The sequence below is a fragment of the Polypterus senegalus genome, chromosome 18 (genome assembly GCF_016835505.1).
Source record: "Polypterus senegalus isolate Bchr_013 chromosome 18, ASM1683550v1, whole genome shotgun sequence".
In the NCBI taxonomy this organism is placed as follows: domain Eukaryota; kingdom Metazoa; phylum Chordata; class Cladistia; order Polypteriformes; family Polypteridae; genus Polypterus; species Polypterus senegalus.
In genome coordinates, this window is record NC_053171.1 from 30,637,308 (window position 1) to 30,655,045 (window position 17,738).

Consider the following 17,738-nt stretch of genomic DNA (forward strand, 5'->3'; position numbering starts at 1 on the left):
TCAAGATTTCGACAATGATAGCTAACCCTTAAACCAACACATACTTGGGGGTTAATGGACCCCTGGATGCCAAATACTTTTTAGCTGCACTTTTTAAGTAAACATCACAATTCACAAAGAAAATGTGAAATTTTAATGGAACACGTATTTTTTTTTTCATGCAAAGGGCATCACAATTACTGCAACACTGATTATTTTACACACTCTAAATGAACTGTAAAAACTATAAAAAAAACTACAGCAACAATCTATTACTATATGTTCAACTGAAGCCATTGATGAAATTCAGTATATCACCGAGCCAACTGCGCTTGAACTGGCTGCATGTAAATACACAGATGTAAACGCTGATGATTGCAGGCTCGTCTAGTGCAGCGGCTGAATCCCAGAGACAGTGGTGCTGCAATTCTGCCAGGGCCGGCAGTGGTCGTGAGCTGGCTGCTCAACCAATATACGGCACTGACTGATCAGCTCCGGAGTGCTGGCAAATTGCTCTGTGAAGCAAATATAGCCTGTTGCGGGGTTCAATGAATGTACGTCGGCAAATATATGTCGCCGCATATACTCGGCCTCGGCGTGCTTCCAAATTGCACTGGAAACCGACTCTAGCCGGTTGCAGCGTTCAACAAATGTACTTTTACGAATATACTCAGCTCCGGTGTGGTGGCAGTAATTAGCTTGTTACATACTTTAGTCCATTTTCTTTTTATTTTGGCATAATATAGTACATGATGTGATAAACTACACCACTTTTCTGTCAGAGTGTGATGATTGAAACATCTTTCTCTGTCTGCAAAATCATTCTTGTGTATTCCTGCTACCTGTACTCCCTCTGAGCGTCTCTCTCAGTAGCTGGGAACAGAAGAGAGCCAGCCTCACACCAGAGCATGTCGAAATGCTCACGTTCCTGCACTGCAATCAGGAATACATGAACTGAATCTTTTACAAACTGTACATTATTATTTTATTTGAATTGAAGCTTTATTTAAACTTTTGAAGTTTAAGACACACCAGTGGCCATTTTTGGTTACGTTAAATGCACTTTTTGTGTTTAAAGACTATGTGTACTTTAGTTTGTATTGTTTAATGTATTTCTTTTTTATTGTAATGGTCACACTAATATAAAAACATATGACTATTTTCAAATTCATATGTTTCACTGGTTATTTTAATTTGATTATTATTCATTTTAATCGTGTTAATGCAGAGACATCAGGATGACATTCACAGGTTGACAGACGTGAGCAGATGAGGTAAGACATGCACTGGAGCCCAGAACAGGATGTGCAACCACAGGTCGCAGGCATCAAAAGTCAGGCATGAAATAATTGTGACCAATCGAAAAAAAATTGAACGATTAGTCGAATAGCAAAATAGTCATTAGTTGCATCCCTATTTAGAATTGACTTTAAAATACTGCTTATGGTTTACAAAGCCTTAAATAATCTCAATCCATCCTATATCTCAGAATGTCTCTCACCTTACACTGCAAAACATAACCTTAGATCTTCAAATGAGTGTCTGCTTAGAATTCCAAGAACTAAATTCAGAAGAAGTGGTGAGTTGGCCTTCAGCTGTTATGCTTCTAAAATCTGGAATAGCTTACTGATAGAATTCGCCAGGCTAATACGGTGGAGCACTTTAAAAAAAACTTTAAAAAACTCATTATTTTAACATGGCTTTCTCATAGCTTCATTTTAGTTTAACCCTGATATTCTGTATATGCATTTATCATTTTTTTCATGGCTCTGAAATCCATACTAACCCCTACTTTCTCTCCTGTTCTTTTGTGCCACCACCACCTGCAATTGCTCTGTCCTGGGTATGACGTTAATCTGCATCCAGCCCTGCATGTGCCCTCCAACTTGTAGGAAAAAACCTGGGGGTTGACAGCAGAATTGGCTCACTAGCCACCATGAAAAACCTCACACAGGTTCCATTCCATCTGAACTAGTGTGGTGCTGAGGTGTCGCCCGTTGCATGGCTGCACTTGGGCCCTAATCTGGGATCCTGAGTTGGTTTATCATGTGGTGGGTGCAGCAATGCGCTGTATCAGCGTGTCCTCCTAACCCTCCCTCCTCCTCTAAATAATTAAAACTTTGTTCTTTAAGCTATATAACTCTTGGAAGTTGGGTTGATCTATACACTGTTGCCTAACTGTCCTCCTAGTCTTCATTATTGCCCTTCTTTGGCCCTAATCTTCATTATAAAACAAACAATTTTAAGTAAACAAGTGTGCTTCACTGAGACTTGGCTTATTTTAACCCCAAGATATTACAATACAACCTTTGTCATGATGCAGAATGTCAGACTATTTCCATCTGTACAGTGGCAGCTCTGACTGCCCACTTCAGACAGTTTACACGTCCAAGCAGTGCATGGTGGTAACAGCTTGAATGACTGATTTGATAGCGACTTCTGAATGTAGTACATTCACGCTGCATAAAGTTAAATACTGTATTCTATCCAGAATGGGGTATGGCAGATTGTATCATTTTTATTTAGGTTTTCTTTATTCTATTTTATGTATTGTGCCTTTACTTTGATTTAACTGGCAAACAGTGAAAAAGTCCAAGTAACATTTCAATGTCCTTGTTAAAAATCATAGAAAAACAATGAACTTTAACGTTTGTAAGTTACACAAAGAGAAATAAATTCACCTTTTTGTTATACAGAAATTCTGTCATAATGGATGAAACAAAAGTGGTACCTGTGAGTGGAGGTGTTGATGATCCCAAACTATCATCTTCTGGCTCAGACAGTGTGACTGTGGGTACCCCTTCCAGTCCAAGGCTCAGAATGCTTTCCTTTTCAGATACTGTGACTCTGTTATCCAAAGGCGCATCTATCTGAGTGAGGGTAATCTTTACAGGACTGACTTTATTTGGATTACCCATTATCTGGTAATCTGATGTATCTTCATCAGACAAATCTTCTACGTAAGGGCAGTGGTGCTTTTCTAAAGCTGCCCCTAATGTCTCGGGTGTCTCTGCTTGTCTCTTCTCAGAGTAATCTCCTAAATCAGACAGCATCTGGGGAGTGGGATTCATCGGATTAATCTTCTCTTCCAAATTTCCTTTGGATACTCCTTTATCGTTTTGACCTGTGTTTCTGGAACAACTTATATCAATATAGTGATAGCCTTCCATTTTTTCACATTCCAAAATATTTTTGGAATCAATCGATTCTCCAGGGGTCATTTCAATTCCTGAATCAGAACTAAACATACTCTGAGATTCAAAACTTGGGATTCGGTCCCTTGATTTTTCTGATGTTTTCATATCCGAGTTTTTAAAATCTGATGGGACATCCCAGTTTTGGTCTCCAGAAGAAGATAAAGGATCTTGATGGATGCCTGGATTAAGACCTGACAGGAGTGATGTATAAAAAGTCCCATTATCCTCTGCAGTTTTTTCAAATTTCAGGGGATCACCAACACCAGAGTACTGTGCATGACCTACAAAGAAATAAAAGGCAAAAGGACAAACTGCAAGTTAATGCCTTATCATACACACTGTAAAACCAAAAAAGAGCTCCTGAAAGGCAAAATAAGTGATGTGATGGAGAGCATCTTCATAAAATGTAAGTCATTACAAATGGAAGAAAATAAAATGTTAGTATGAAATTTGACATTTATGTACTTCCGTAAAGGTGGAAGTGACTCAAAATGTCAGGATGGTGAGCAGAACATATTTTAAAACTGCTTGAGAAAACTGTAAAATGAAGGCACAAATGACTTTGAAAGCAGATACTGGAAGGAATATCTGTAACTGAATAATTATTATAATTTAGAAAAGCAAAATGGATATGGTCAGAAAGAATGGGTATTATTCCCAACTACATTTTTTTATTTATGTAAATAATAAAAGTATGTGTAGACGACCAACTTAAAGTCTCATAGTATGTAAATTAACATGCCACACTAGAACACACTGTACAGGAAAAGGATCATACCTACTATACCATAAACTAAGTGCAGACATTCCCCATGAGACACCTACAGTCAGTGCATTGTACGTTCATGATGTGATGTGGTCACGTTGGCACCGCTTGCCAGCTATGTTACTGATTGACACAGTGCCATAATAACATTTTCCAGGATAGCTGAGGCCAGACCCTCTCACACATACACATAAGTGGTATTATAATATGTACAAAAAAGTGTATAAAAGATGCACAAATGGACCGTTTTGGCTGTCTGACTGCTAAAGCAACAATAAAATAATGCAGACTTATGAAAGGTTTTCCTTAAGTGGCATTCAAGAAATTTAAGGTACAAAAGCAAGAACGATATGTAAGAAATATATATACAGTCATATGAAAAAGTTTGGGACCCCTCTTAATACTTTGGATTTTTGTTTATCATTGGCTGAGCTTTCAAAGTTGCAACTTCCTTTTAATATATGACATGCCTTATGAAAACAGTAGTATTTCAGCAGTGACAATAAGTTTATTGGATTAACAGAAAATATGCAATATGCATCATAACAAAATTAGACAGGTGCATAACTGTGGGCACCCCAACAGAGATATGACATCAATACTTAGTTGAGCCTCCTTTTTCAAATATAACAGCCTCTAAACACCTCCTATAGCCTTTGATTAGTGTCTGGATTCTGGATGGAGGTATTTTTGACCATTCTTCCATACAAAATCTCTCCAGTTCAATTAAATTTGATGGCTGCCGAGCATGGACAGCCTGCTTCAAATCACCCCATAGATTTTCGATGATATTCAAGTCAGGGGACTGTGATGGCCATTCCAGAACATGGTACTTCTCCCTCTGCATGAATGCCTTTGTAGATTTCGAACTGTGTTTTGGGTCATTGTCTTGTTGGAATATCCAACCCCTGCGTAACTTCAACTTTGTGACTGATGCTTGAACATTATCCTGAAGAATTTGTTGATAGTGGGTTGAATTCATCCGACCCTCGACTTTAACAAGGGCCCCAGTCCCTGAACTAGCCACACAGCCCCACAGCATGATGGAACCTCCACCAAATTTGACAGTAGGTAGCAGGTGTTTTTCTTGGAATGCAGTGTTCTTCTTCAGCCATGAAAGTTTCTTTTTGTTATGACCAAATAACTCAATTTTTGTATCATCAGTCCAAAGCAGTTTGTTCCAAAATAAATCTGAATAGCATCAACAAGGCATTTTCGCCCACAGGACTGCCGCATACTGGATGTTTTTCCCTTTTCACACCATTCCTTGTAAACCCTAGAAATGGTTGTGCGTGAAAAACCCAGTAACTGAGCAGATTGTGAAATACTCAGACCGGCCCGTCTGGCACCAACAACCATTCCATGCTCAAAATTGCTTAAATCACCTTTCTTTCCCATTCTGACATTCAGTTTGGAGTTCAGGAGATTGTCTTGACCAGGACCACACCCCTAAATGCATTGAAGCAACTGCCATGTGATTGGTTGATTAGATAATTGCATTAATGGGAAACTGAACAGGTGTTCCTAATAATCCTTTAGGTGAGTGTATATATATAAATAAAACTGAATTTTTAAAAAGTCTTTTTTGATCTACCCTTGCATAAACATATAGTGATGGTCACAAATTACTAAATGGAAAAGACAACCCTTTCATTGTCTTTTTGAGCCACTTCTTGTTCATCTGTTGTTTCTTTTTACTTCCCTTATTATTCTAATTTCGTGTTGCTGCTCTCGTTTTAAAGTATCTGAATTATTTACAGTCCTGAGGTCTGCTTTCATCATCTACTGCCTGTGAATAAATTCTTGTCTTTAAGAACCTGTCTGTTCTCATTTACTGACATGACTGAAAGTCCTGAATACACGCAATTCCTTTTATCACTTCCTGCCATCACACAACAATCTGTTAAAAACAAGGGTTAAAAAGAACCCCACTTCTGTCCAAGTCTGTATCTGGGATAAGAGGTGGTAAAGGGACCCAGGTACAGAACATGATTTAGATGTATTGTGTGTTTTGGTGTTAAGGTCTTGGCATGTACAGGAAACTTACCATTTATCTGATGCCTTTTTTATCAGATTTTGTACGCAGCAGAAAAAAACAATCTTGTCAATCAGGCTGTGTTCGAACTAACTTTGGAAGGTGATCTAAACCCAACTCACAGCTAGAGGAAAAGTGAGGAAAGGGTCCAGTTAGAGTGACAGGAGTAGAGAGCTTTACAGTACTTTGGGAGGTGGAAACTTTAGTGAGTCAACCTAGCTGGTAGACAGGGTTTGAGATCAGTACAATTATGCCCATTGTGGCTGCACATTTGTTACTTTGCTTTTGTTTACTTGATATTTTGTGTTCTCCTACAGTTGGTCTTGGCTAGTGGTTTACTTTTAATAATAGCACAGTGTTTACTGGGCAGTAAGATGTCACGGTCAGTAGTTCTGCTGCCTCATATATATCCTGGGTTCAAATCCTATGCCTCAACATTGTCCATACGAAGTTTCTTCATTGCCCCAGTTGGTACTCAAGTTTTGCCCTAAATCTCCAAGGACATGAGGTTAACTGGTTAACTGAGGATACTAAACTAGCCGGTGGTGTAAGTGCAAGTATGGTTATTTCTGTAAGTGGACTCTGCGATGAGTTGCTGTCCTGTCCAGGCCTCTTATTTGTCCTGTATCCAGTGCTGCTGGGATAGACTCCAGCTCCCCCATAATCCAATTAAGTCAGTATGAGATGAGACCATGTTTTGTACTTTTTGGTCTCCTGGTGTTATTCCGGGGTGTAATGTGGCTCTCCTCATATCCTAAAGTGCTTTATGGTTTTATCTCATTTGGTGCTTTATGTTTTAAAACATTTCAGGTTCTTGATTCTGCTGTAGAATTAGGTTTTATAGACCTCTGCTTGTTTTGTACTATCGCACCATGCTTGACCTTCTACCACATATTAGTTGTGTCCCCTCTTTTTGGAAAATATAACATATACAATTTATTTTATTACCTAGCTTAGTTTTTTCTGTTTTGTCCAAGTGTTAATATTGATCACCTATTTAAATCCCCCACACCCTAATTTCCATGGAATTGTGTACGATCAAGTGCACGCCTTGGACTAGCCTGGGGGTGGCATCAGGCCAGCATATGCAATGGTTACCAGCTTGACTTTAAAATACCGCTTATGGTTTACAAAGCTTTAAATAATCTCGCTCCATCTTATATTTCAGAATGTCTTTCACCTTACACTCCAAATCGTAACCTTAGATCTTCAAATGAGTATCTGCTTAGAATTCCAAGAGTTAAACTTAAAAGAAGTGGTGAGGCGGGCGGCCTTCTGTTGTTATGCACCTAAAATCTGGAACAGCTTAGCAATAGAAATTCACCAGGCTAATACGGTGGAGAACTTTAAAAAAACAGCTAAAAAACACTTTACTTTAACATGGCTTTCTCATAGCTTCATTTTAATTTAACCCTGATATTCTGTATACGCATTTAATTTTATTCATGGCTCTGAAATCCATACTAACCCGTACTTTCTCTGCTGTTCTTTTTCCGGTTTTCTGTGGTGGCGATCTGCACCAACACCACCTAATCAAAGCACCGTGATTTCCCTAAATGGATGGATTAAAGGCCGGAAGTCCACATGAGCATCATCATCAAGTTCTTCCATGTGAAGCCTGAAATCCATGAGGACTGATTGCTGTCATTGATGTTAGGTAGAATGCCAACAGGGGGCTGGGTGGTCTCATGGCCTTGGAACCCCTGCAGATTTTATTTTTTTTTCCAGTCGTATGGAGTTTTTTTGTTGTTTTTTTCCTTCCTCCCTGGCCATTGGACCTTAGCTTTATCCTATGTTAATTAGTACTGTCTATTTTTATTTTTCTCTTTATTTATCCTGTAAAGAAATTTGTGCTACATCTTTTGTATGAAAATGTGCTATATAAATAAATGTTGTTGTTGCTGTTGAATGCCACACCTTGAATGGAGGAAGACTAAGACTAGCTCAGTTAGCTTCCCTTAGCTTAATTCTCCTAGGAACTTATTTGCAAGAATAATATGTACAGTAATCCTTCCTCGATCGCGGGGGATGCGTTCCAGAACCCCCCGCGATAGATGAAAATCTGCGAAGTAGAAACCATATGTTTGTATGGTTATTTTTATATATTTTAAGCCCTTATAAACTCTCCCACACTGTTAACATTATTAAGAGCCCTCTAGACATGAAATAACACCCTTTAGTCAAAAGTTTAAAACTGTGCTCCATGACAAGACAGAGATGACAGTTCTTTCTCACAATTAAAAGAATGCAAACATATCTTCTCTTCAAAGGAGCGCCGTCAGGAGCAGAGAATGTCAGAGAGAGCGAGAAAAAAGCAAAGAATCAAAAAATCAATACGTGCTGTTGGGCTTTTAAGTATGCCAAAGCACCGCGATAAAGCAGCCGCAAAGAAGGGAGCAATGTGAAGGTAGTCTTTCAGCATTTTTTAGAGGAGCGTCCGTATCCTCTGTGTAAACAGCCCCTCTGCTCACACCCCCTCCGTCAGGCGCAGAGAATGTCAGAGAAAGACCAAGAAAAGCAAACAATCAAGCACCGCTCGGGAAGCACATCGTATATCACTGAGGAGTTTTAGTTAATAGTAATACGTGCTCTGATTGGGTAGCTTCTAAGCCATCCGCCAATAGCGTCCCTTGTATGAAATCAACTGGGCAAACAAACTGAGGAAGCATGTACTTTAAATTAAAAGACCCATTGTCCGCAGAAATCGCCGAACCAGCGAAAAATCCGTGATATATATTTAGATATACTTACATTTAAAATCCGCGACGGAGTGAAGCCGCGAAAGTCGAAGCGCGATATAGCAAGGCATCACTGTATTCTTATCTGAGATTATGCCCCAAATTCACTCATTATGAACTCTCATTTCATACATCTCAGCATTAACCTTAACCTTCATTCAGCATGGCTGATCTGCACAATACCATCCATGCAATCCTGAGCTTCAACTTCAAATTGCAAGGCTATGTAATGTGATGGCTATCCACTCTAATAGCGAGTATGGGCTGAAATAATATAATAAGCCTGCCTGCTACTGGGGAACTCCTAAGCCATTAGCGGTTATCCCCATCTGTGTTTCAACACCATAGAAGCGTTTACTCTCCCTTGGTGGAATGCTGCTTTTCTGCTATTTTGTTGCTGCAGTATTTAATCGCTTAAGTTTGTCTGGAATGGGCTTTACCAAATACTTGGAATACGGACTTGTTGGGAAGACCAAGTACTGCACGTCACTGTACAACTTGGACAATCAAATAAAAAAATATAATACAATATAAATATCATTGACACAATGTTATAAAACAGATAAATGATGATAGCCCACTAATAAATAGAGAATAAATATGGGATACTGGAAATCAGAAAAGCATCAAACACTTTTATATACCATTTGGTTCACGGTCCATCATATAACCAATTGTCTGGGTTTATCTTGGTTAGTGGTTTATGCTTAATGATAGCCCAGTGTTTACTGGGCAGTATGGTATCACAGTCTGTAGTTCTGCTGCCTCACAAATGTGGCATTGTGGGTTCAAATCCTACACCTGGACGTTGTCCGTTTCCAGACTTTTTGGGCGGTGATGGGTATCTCGGGACATTCACCCTGGGGCATGTAAAGTATATATAATCAGCATATAATGATTTGATGAGTGTGATTAATGGAATGGTAAGTCTCTAATACACACTGGGATTAGTTATATGGTGAACCTTGTACCAAATGGCATTTTAAAGTGGTTAATAGTTTTCTGATTTCCAATATCTCCTATTTATCCTCTGTTTATTAGTGAGATATTATCACTTATCCCTTATATACTATTGTGTTGATGCTATTTATATTTTAGTATATTTTTGATGTACTATGACACAGGGTATTATTCTATGTAGAACTGACTGGTTTAATTATTTGTTTTTGATGACCAAGTCTTGTGAATACCAGTATGTATTATATAAATGTACCGTAAATTTATATATTTAAATATAGTAAATATTTTAGCAATGAACTCAAAAGAAAGCAGTTAAAGCTGATGTTACCCTTTGAGATAAAAGAAACTGCTTAGCAGAACTTTTGTTTGAAACATTATAAAGTTTATATTAACAAATATACATACTCCAGGCAGCCTTGGAGGGACAGTGTTACATTATGCAAGAATACTTGCACTCTTTTGGGAATTTTCTGTGTCAGATGTGAAAAATTCTGTTTTGTAGGCTTTGGGAAATTAGGTTTGGTGCAATATGTGACAGCTTGCTTAAATTAGTTCCCTACTGTATGCAACTTTCTGTCTTGCGCTGGTAATTGCCTGTCCTCTCCTGAACGTAGTCTGAATTTTTTAAACCATTGGTTTGACACTATCTGTGAGCATTTCTACATTTTTTCTTTACTGGTTATATTAATAAAATAGATACTTGGGGAACCGAGGGGAAATTAGAAGCATTTTGAGCCACGTCAAACGCATTGATTTTGCTCATCATAAGCTCACAAAATGAAGATCTTCTCCTTGCTTGTGGAGACTCATTTCCCTTCTGTCTGCTACACGTCCTGTAATGAGCGAAGGAGAGTCCCAGTTTATTGTAGGTTGGGTCACCTCCGTAATCTGGCAACATTTTTGAAATCCGCTGGCACCACCTCAAGGTATTAGGCTTAGTTTGTAAGGATTCATTTGCAAATATCTGTGCTTAGGATTAGTCATTAGGTTAGGGATATGACGTCTACTTTAATTATACTGCATCACATTTATAACTAATTTCACAGTGCGTTTTCATGACAATTGTATACAAATATATTCAACGTATTAATGTATCCTTTAATTTTTTTTTTTTTTAGCCAATTGACTCTTAAAGCATTTTACTAAATTAGTGGTTTCCATTTTCTCTATTTTTCTATAATGACCTCAGTTAAATATTCATAAAATCCTGCAGAGTGACCAACTTTTGTGGTCTCTTTTATATATAGTTGTCTTCAGTTTAAATGAAGCACTCTCGATTCCAAGGTGTGCAGCTCAGTAGTGCAGTCCAGAAGACTTGGTTTGCTGTATCTCCATGGGTCCCCCCACAACCCCCACTGGTTTTCTTTCCACATCTTCAAAGATGTTTGGCTAACTGGTGATTCTAACTTGGCTCCCAGTGTGAATGACTGTGGCTGCGTACATGGGTGTGTTGTATCATGGGATGGCATCCCATTTAGGGCTGTTTCCTATCTTGTAATATGTACTGGAAACCTACGACTATTTGTTTCTCCCGCCAACCCTAAAATGGAATCAATGGATTCACAAAATGAATGGATGATTCTGAGACTTTCTGGGGAAATTTCAAGTTAAGCCCTCTGTAACCAATTGCTGCATTGTTTAACTTGCTTTTGATACTAATGTGCTAATGATGTGCTAATGATCGAGTCTGACTTACGTACTTAAAACAAGCTGCTGTGAAATTTTGCAAATAAAATCTTTTACTGTTTAATTTGTGACTTCTTACACTATCTAGGATTGTGTGTGAAGAAAAAAATGTGAGTCTTTCAATGTAAACTGTTACTAGTACTTGAGTAGCACTTCAGTTACTTGGTGCAGCTGCGCTAAGAAGCAGTGAGCCTCAGCACGGTCAACAGACGCTTTTTGGACAAACACCTCTTGTGCTGCTCATCTCAGTGTTACTCTGTTGTCACCGTACATGGTGAGCAGGCAGCTGCTTTTATGATGTTAGTTATTTTTCACATTCATAAAACAACACAAGTATTTAAGTCTTTACACATTTATATGTTTCATCCTTGATGACTTCATCAGCAATCTAAATACAAAATGACATTTATATTCTAACACAATTGTACTATTAACAACTAAATTACAAGGTACTGTGCTAATGCTAATATCATTTCTTAAGCAACAAACAAAAGTGCTGAATAAGAATAAACTATAGTAGGCAAAAGGTAAAGAGGTGTTGCCAACACTTCTTGAAATAACATCTGTTGTTAAATAAAAGAGCAAATGGATGCAACCTCAAAAAAAAAGTTGCTCTGTGTTGTCTCCTTAGTCAACTGCCCCACCATGACAGATTGAGGTACCTCACATACAGTTAGGTCCATAAATATTTGGACAGAGACAACTTTTTTTCTAATTTTGGTTCTGTACATTACCACAATGAATTTTAAATGAAACAACTCAGATGCAGCTGAAGTGCAGACGTTCAGCTTTAATTCAGTGGGTTGAACAAAACGATTGCATAAAAATGTCAGGCAACTAAAGCATTTTTTAACACAATCCCTTCATTTCAGGGGCTCAAAAGTAATAGGACAAATTAAATAACTGGAAATAAAATGTTCATTTCTAATACTTGGTTGAAAACCCTTTGCTGGCGATGACAGCCTGAAGTCTTGAACTCATGGACATCACCAGATGCTGGGTTTCCTCCTTTTTAATGCTCTGCCAGGCCTTCACTGCAGCGGCTTTCAGTTGCTGTTTGTTTGTGGGCCTTTCTGTCCGAAGTTTAGTCTTCAACAAGTGAGATGCCTGCTCAATTGGGTTAAGATCAGGTGACTGACTTGGCCATTCAAGAATTTTCCACTTCTTCTTTTGTGATGTGCAAATGTGACTTATCTCACTTCAACAAAAAGGAGAAACATTTGAGGAGTGTAAGTGGAAGGTTTATAAAACACTGCGATGTTAACTTTTCATTCTGAGGGAGAATATCAAGTTAGTTAGACTACATTTGTGATCATTTATTGTATTGGAGAGTATATTAATACCAGTGTGGAATTTTAATAAACACCCGATTGATTTGTGCGGACGTTTAAATAGGATAATTCATTTGTGTGATTTATGGTCTGAAAACCATGAAAGGCTCTTGTGTCACAAGGTATTTGAGTGGTCCAATAGGAGTTGTAAAACAGGACTGGGTCCCTGTTAAGCCATATGTGCTTCGTGCCAACCCACCATATGCAGTAAGTGGCATCACATGGTGAGAACAGCCGTAAACATTGTGGTGAAGTGAGTTAGGTGTCTGTGGCGGTACAGGACTTTAGAATAAAAACAGAGCGGCTCAGGCTCAGTGGATGCGGGTACATGCTGCTGGAATGCTGTACACCGGCGTTACGTTCAGCAAGGTGGCAAACTGGTTGCTTGCTAACATGCAGACCTGACCTGATCAGCTCAGCTGTTCCCCATTGATGCCCTGTGGTCATTAGGCAGAGTGCCTGCACCCACAATAGTATACAAGAAGCCTGAGGTGAGAGACAGAGATTTGAAAAGATGTGAGAAATCACAGTGAGCAAAAAAAAAAAAGTAGAGAATATTACTACAGTGTCGTCTTTTCTTTTATTTATTAAATAATAATTCGTTATTTCAATCACCTGAATTAGACTAAACGGATTCAGGAATTTTCTGTTTTAGAAAAGCATATGTCACAAGAAGACAATCATGATTATTAATTTTTTTTTGTGTATTTTTTTCTGTCACACAAGATTAATGACAATTTCTAGACCCGTTATTGTTCATGGGGAAAGTGTTGCTTTGGTAGTTCTTTGTTTAAAACATTCGGTGTGTCTGATAGAATCTTTATGGCTTTTACAGCACAGGCTTAATTGCCAACTTGCATACAACTCATTACTGATCATTCTGTATCAAAAGCTACACAGAGTCGATAAAAAGACATTTTCACTAGCTTTTTATGTCTGCACCTTTAACACAGCGTGTTTGAATGTCAGTCTAATACTGAATTAGATAGATAGGTCAGAAGAGAGTTTTTAGTTTCTAGTTAATAATTAAGAGATTTAAATGTATATCTTTCCACAGCAAATCCATAATTGGAACCCACATTTTCCAATACAAAGTTTCTAGGAGCCGGAGACTTTACCAGCAGCATCAGCTGCAAGGAAGAAACCGACCTGAAAGGGGCACAGTTGCTCACACACCCACACTGAATCATACAGGGTCCCCACATCACTTTTTATCGATTTTAAGATGGACTCTGCTGCTGGATTATTTAAAACGGGAATATTCTGCTTGTTGAAAGAATGCTGTTCATTGTTGTGTTCATTGTTGTCATCCTAAAGCACTTCTGCTCACTCCTGCTCCCTGGATGCTTAGCAGAAGTGATCGTATCCCAAGAGAGCCATACCTCTCACTCACCATGGGGCCAGCTTCTGAACACCAAGCCTCCTGTTCATTGCACCAGCTTGCATGCCCGATCAAAACTCGTATTCTTGATCTTCTCACTTTTGTCCTTTTTTGAACCTTCTTCTTCCTTTTTAATAATAATAATTCTTTGCATTTATATAGCACTTTTTTCACTACTCAAAGTGCTCAGCAATTGCAGGTTAAGGGCCTTGCTGAAGGGCCCAAGAGAGCCGAGTCCCTATTGGCATTTTACGGGATTCGAACCGCCAACCTTCCGATTGCCAGTGCAGATCTCTAACCTCAGGACCACCTCACTCTCTAGCAAGCTTGGGGATGCAGATGATCATACTTTGTATTTCTGCCAATGTTGCTTGATTTTCATTTGGCAACTATTGCACAGTACAAGTTTCATATTAAGCTTTTTCTGCCATACACTAGTGGGGAAACTAATACGAGCCAAATGTTTAATGTAAGTGGGAACAGGGCATTCCATTTGCTTAAATCCACAGAAATACAGAAGCAATAAATGAATAAAAAAATAAAAATAAATCCCAGACACATGTCGGTTGTGTATACATTTTATGTTGTTACCACCTAAATCTCATCGACTAAGCAAGTTTAATTAGAATGAACAATCGGCCTCAGTTTTTCCATCAGCTACAAATTAACTGATGACAGGCTACACATTAAAAGGTGCCTTTGAATTGGGTGCAGCCAGGTTTTCACAAATTAGTGTCGCGGATTACAGAATAATCATTTTCTGATTTACTGACAAACAAGTGGTCTCTCCCAGAAATGTTTGATTGGATGAGGATAGAGCACAAAACCTGGCGAACAAATAATAGTCTTACTGGTCAGACTCCATTCACATTCTAAGGACTTGGGCACAAGCTCCTTTCAGATGACCGAGCTGAAGCAAAATGAAAATCCTCTGTAAGTCGTACAAACAACTACACCCAATTGCTGGTTAGAACCTCTGCTCTCAGCCGGCAGTCTCTCCCACACCATGTCGTATACTAAGAGACCCTCTACTCCTCCACAAGATCTGTTAGCAATCCCTGTCACCCTCATCTTTAAAAGCCTCCAGTATGTGTACATATTTGATTATGTATGTGGGAAGTCTGGTGGCTGTTAAGAAAGTGCTGCTATAAAGCAAAGAGAATTTATTAGTAGAAGGTTAAAAGGAAAGACAACATAAAAACACATTCAGAGGGAAGTGACAAACCTAATAGTAGAGCTAAATATCAAATTTTAATACTACAGTATAGTGTTTTTTTTTCCCCATTGTGGTTTGCTGAATCACAAATATTTTGCCCCAAATTCTATTTGGAGACACTGCTGTTTTACACTAATGGGTAACCTTAATAGACATCTGAACTTTTATTTTCTCCACATTAAAGCGACTTGACTAAAAGAGACTGTAGCTGTATGGTTCTATTTTAAGCCTCTGGTAATAAAAATGGAGAGCTCATGGTTAAATCATGCATTATCAATTTAAGTCAATCCTCCTAAGACCTTTTGCTTGAACATGAATGCAAGCCAGAAAACAAAAACTAGCTCACTAAATGACTAGAAATGAAATGCATTTCTGTTCTTGATATATTAGCGTTGCTGGTATCTGTGGCTTGAGAAACAATTACATGAAGAGCAACACCCACACAGTTCCAAATATTATCACCACTGCTTTTACATTTTTAGTTTTTGCTTCACCCACACAGAGCAGGGCAGCATGGGAATGAGGGAGCTCCACACTCTGTTGATGCCCTAGATACAGCTTATCATTCAGGGTGTCATGGGGATTTCTATTTTTAACATACTACAGCAGAAAACACTGCAGAGCTAATCCTTTTTATACCTACAAAAATCTGCTAGAGAGAAAGGATCTTTCAAACGCACAAGCATCTGTGCACAAATGTAGGTGGTTTAATATTTCAAAAATAAAAATACCGATGGTCATCTAGTTTTTTTTTATAGAATGTACAGTACACAATTAATTGTGGGGGAAAGGTTTTCAAGTGGCAAGTTAGCCGGAGTGGCCAACACAGAGGGGAGATAAAAGACAGTACATCTCAGACGTGATCGATGGCATCTAGAAGAGATGAGAATCTATAAATGTTATTAAACATTTAGAAAGTAGACAAATAAAGGGGGGGGGGCGCATAGGGTAAGAAATAAAAGTTACACTATGATGGGAAAAGAGGCATCTTTATGACTTCATTACTTGTTTTGAATTTTCCTGTTGTTGCATTTTTGACTTTTCATTACTCCACATAAGAATCTAATTTTTATTTTGTGGTTTGATAAACTCAAATTCAGGGCTGAACGTTCACCTGTTGTTGCTGTAGAGCAGACAGGAAGCTGTAGGCTACACATTTGTTCTCATCTTCCATTGTCAGCTTGTCGATTGCTCACAGATTTCAATTTATTACTAATGCTTAGGAACATTCATAATTATCTTAAAACATCTGCAATTATGTATGTATTTTTATGTTTCCATGTACATATTGTATGCCGTTTGTATTCAATACTGTGTTTATCCGTTTTTTAACTGTACGTTACGGCACTTTGGGACTCTAGAAGTACACCATAAGGGAAAACACGAAAATCTTTAAACATTCACAGTATTCAGAGCTTTCTTCTATTTTTTTAAATTAAATATACTGATTCTGTATCATTTTTTAAAAAAATCATTCTGATCTTTCTCTGAAGAAATTCTGTTTTTTTATCAGAAAGTTAAATACTAATATGTTTAATTCTACATGCTTGCACACAGCTTAGCCAATAATCCTTTCTAAACCAAATATTTTTAGGTTGCATACACCAGTTATAAAAGAAATTGCGCATATAAGGAGCAATGTGCAAATGGAATGTTGGCTGAACTACAAAGCAGCATCCATTACAGGAAGCTTTTACAGTATATGCAATTTAAAAAATTTCCAGTAATTTCAAGTCAATGGATCTGCACTGGCCATTCTAAAATGTTTAACAACACTTTAGTTTGGGTACTGCAAAAATCTCTTACTCATTTGCTGTTATGTAATAAGACCATAACAAGGGCTACTTTTGGAGTTAATGACGCTTAGAAAGCCATCAGTTGATAGATTATTCATTTCTGTGCCGTGTGGCATTTGATATTTTCACCAAATTACTTATGAATAAGAAAGATAAACACTCCATATACTGAAAAATATAACATCAAGAGTCATATACCTCACTTTTGTCACTTCTGACCAAAGTGAACTTATTTTAGTAGGCAATGTTACATACAGTAGATGAATAACCACATTTTATTAGATTAGAAAATCAGGAACTGTTACAAATTCATTTCCTTACTTTGGTGGCAATTACGATGAAAACGTTTGCTCCAGGCCGTTGCTGCACGTGTAACACCTTTGTCCACTTGTACATTTATTCCCTCAACTAAATTAATGTCTATAGGGCAATGCACAGAACAACTATAATTTTATACTTTTTAAATCCAAGTGCACTCTTCCTTATTTCAGATGTTTAAAATGTCACTACATAAACAAGTATGAATTCAATTTGCAAGTTTGAACATTTTCTGGGTTTTTTTCTCCCTAATTGAAAATATTTGCATTTTATTTACACTTGCAGGCTCTGTATTACTGGACTACAGACAGTTTGCGAATCCCGCTGACAGATTC

At 38.0% G+C, this 17,738-nt stretch overlaps 1 protein-coding gene across 4 annotated transcripts in view; it reads right to left on the reverse strand.

Annotated features, from left to right (window-relative positions):
- The window catches only part of rtn1a (reticulon 1a), a 137,264-nt gene that overhangs the window by 74,522 nt on the left and 45,004 nt on the right, over nucleotides 1–17,738 (reverse strand). For 3 of the 4 annotated variants that reach the window (XM_039741019.1, XM_039741021.1, XM_039741020.1), the window contains exon 2: nucleotides 2,711–3,457. The exons of the other annotated variant lie outside the window; for it this stretch is intronic. In XM_039741019.1, the coding sequence (XP_039596953.1) occupies nucleotides 2,711–3,457 (747 nt within the window). The remainder of the gene's footprint in view (nucleotides 1–2,710; nucleotides 3,458–17,738) is intronic. 4 annotated transcript variants of the gene reach the window in all.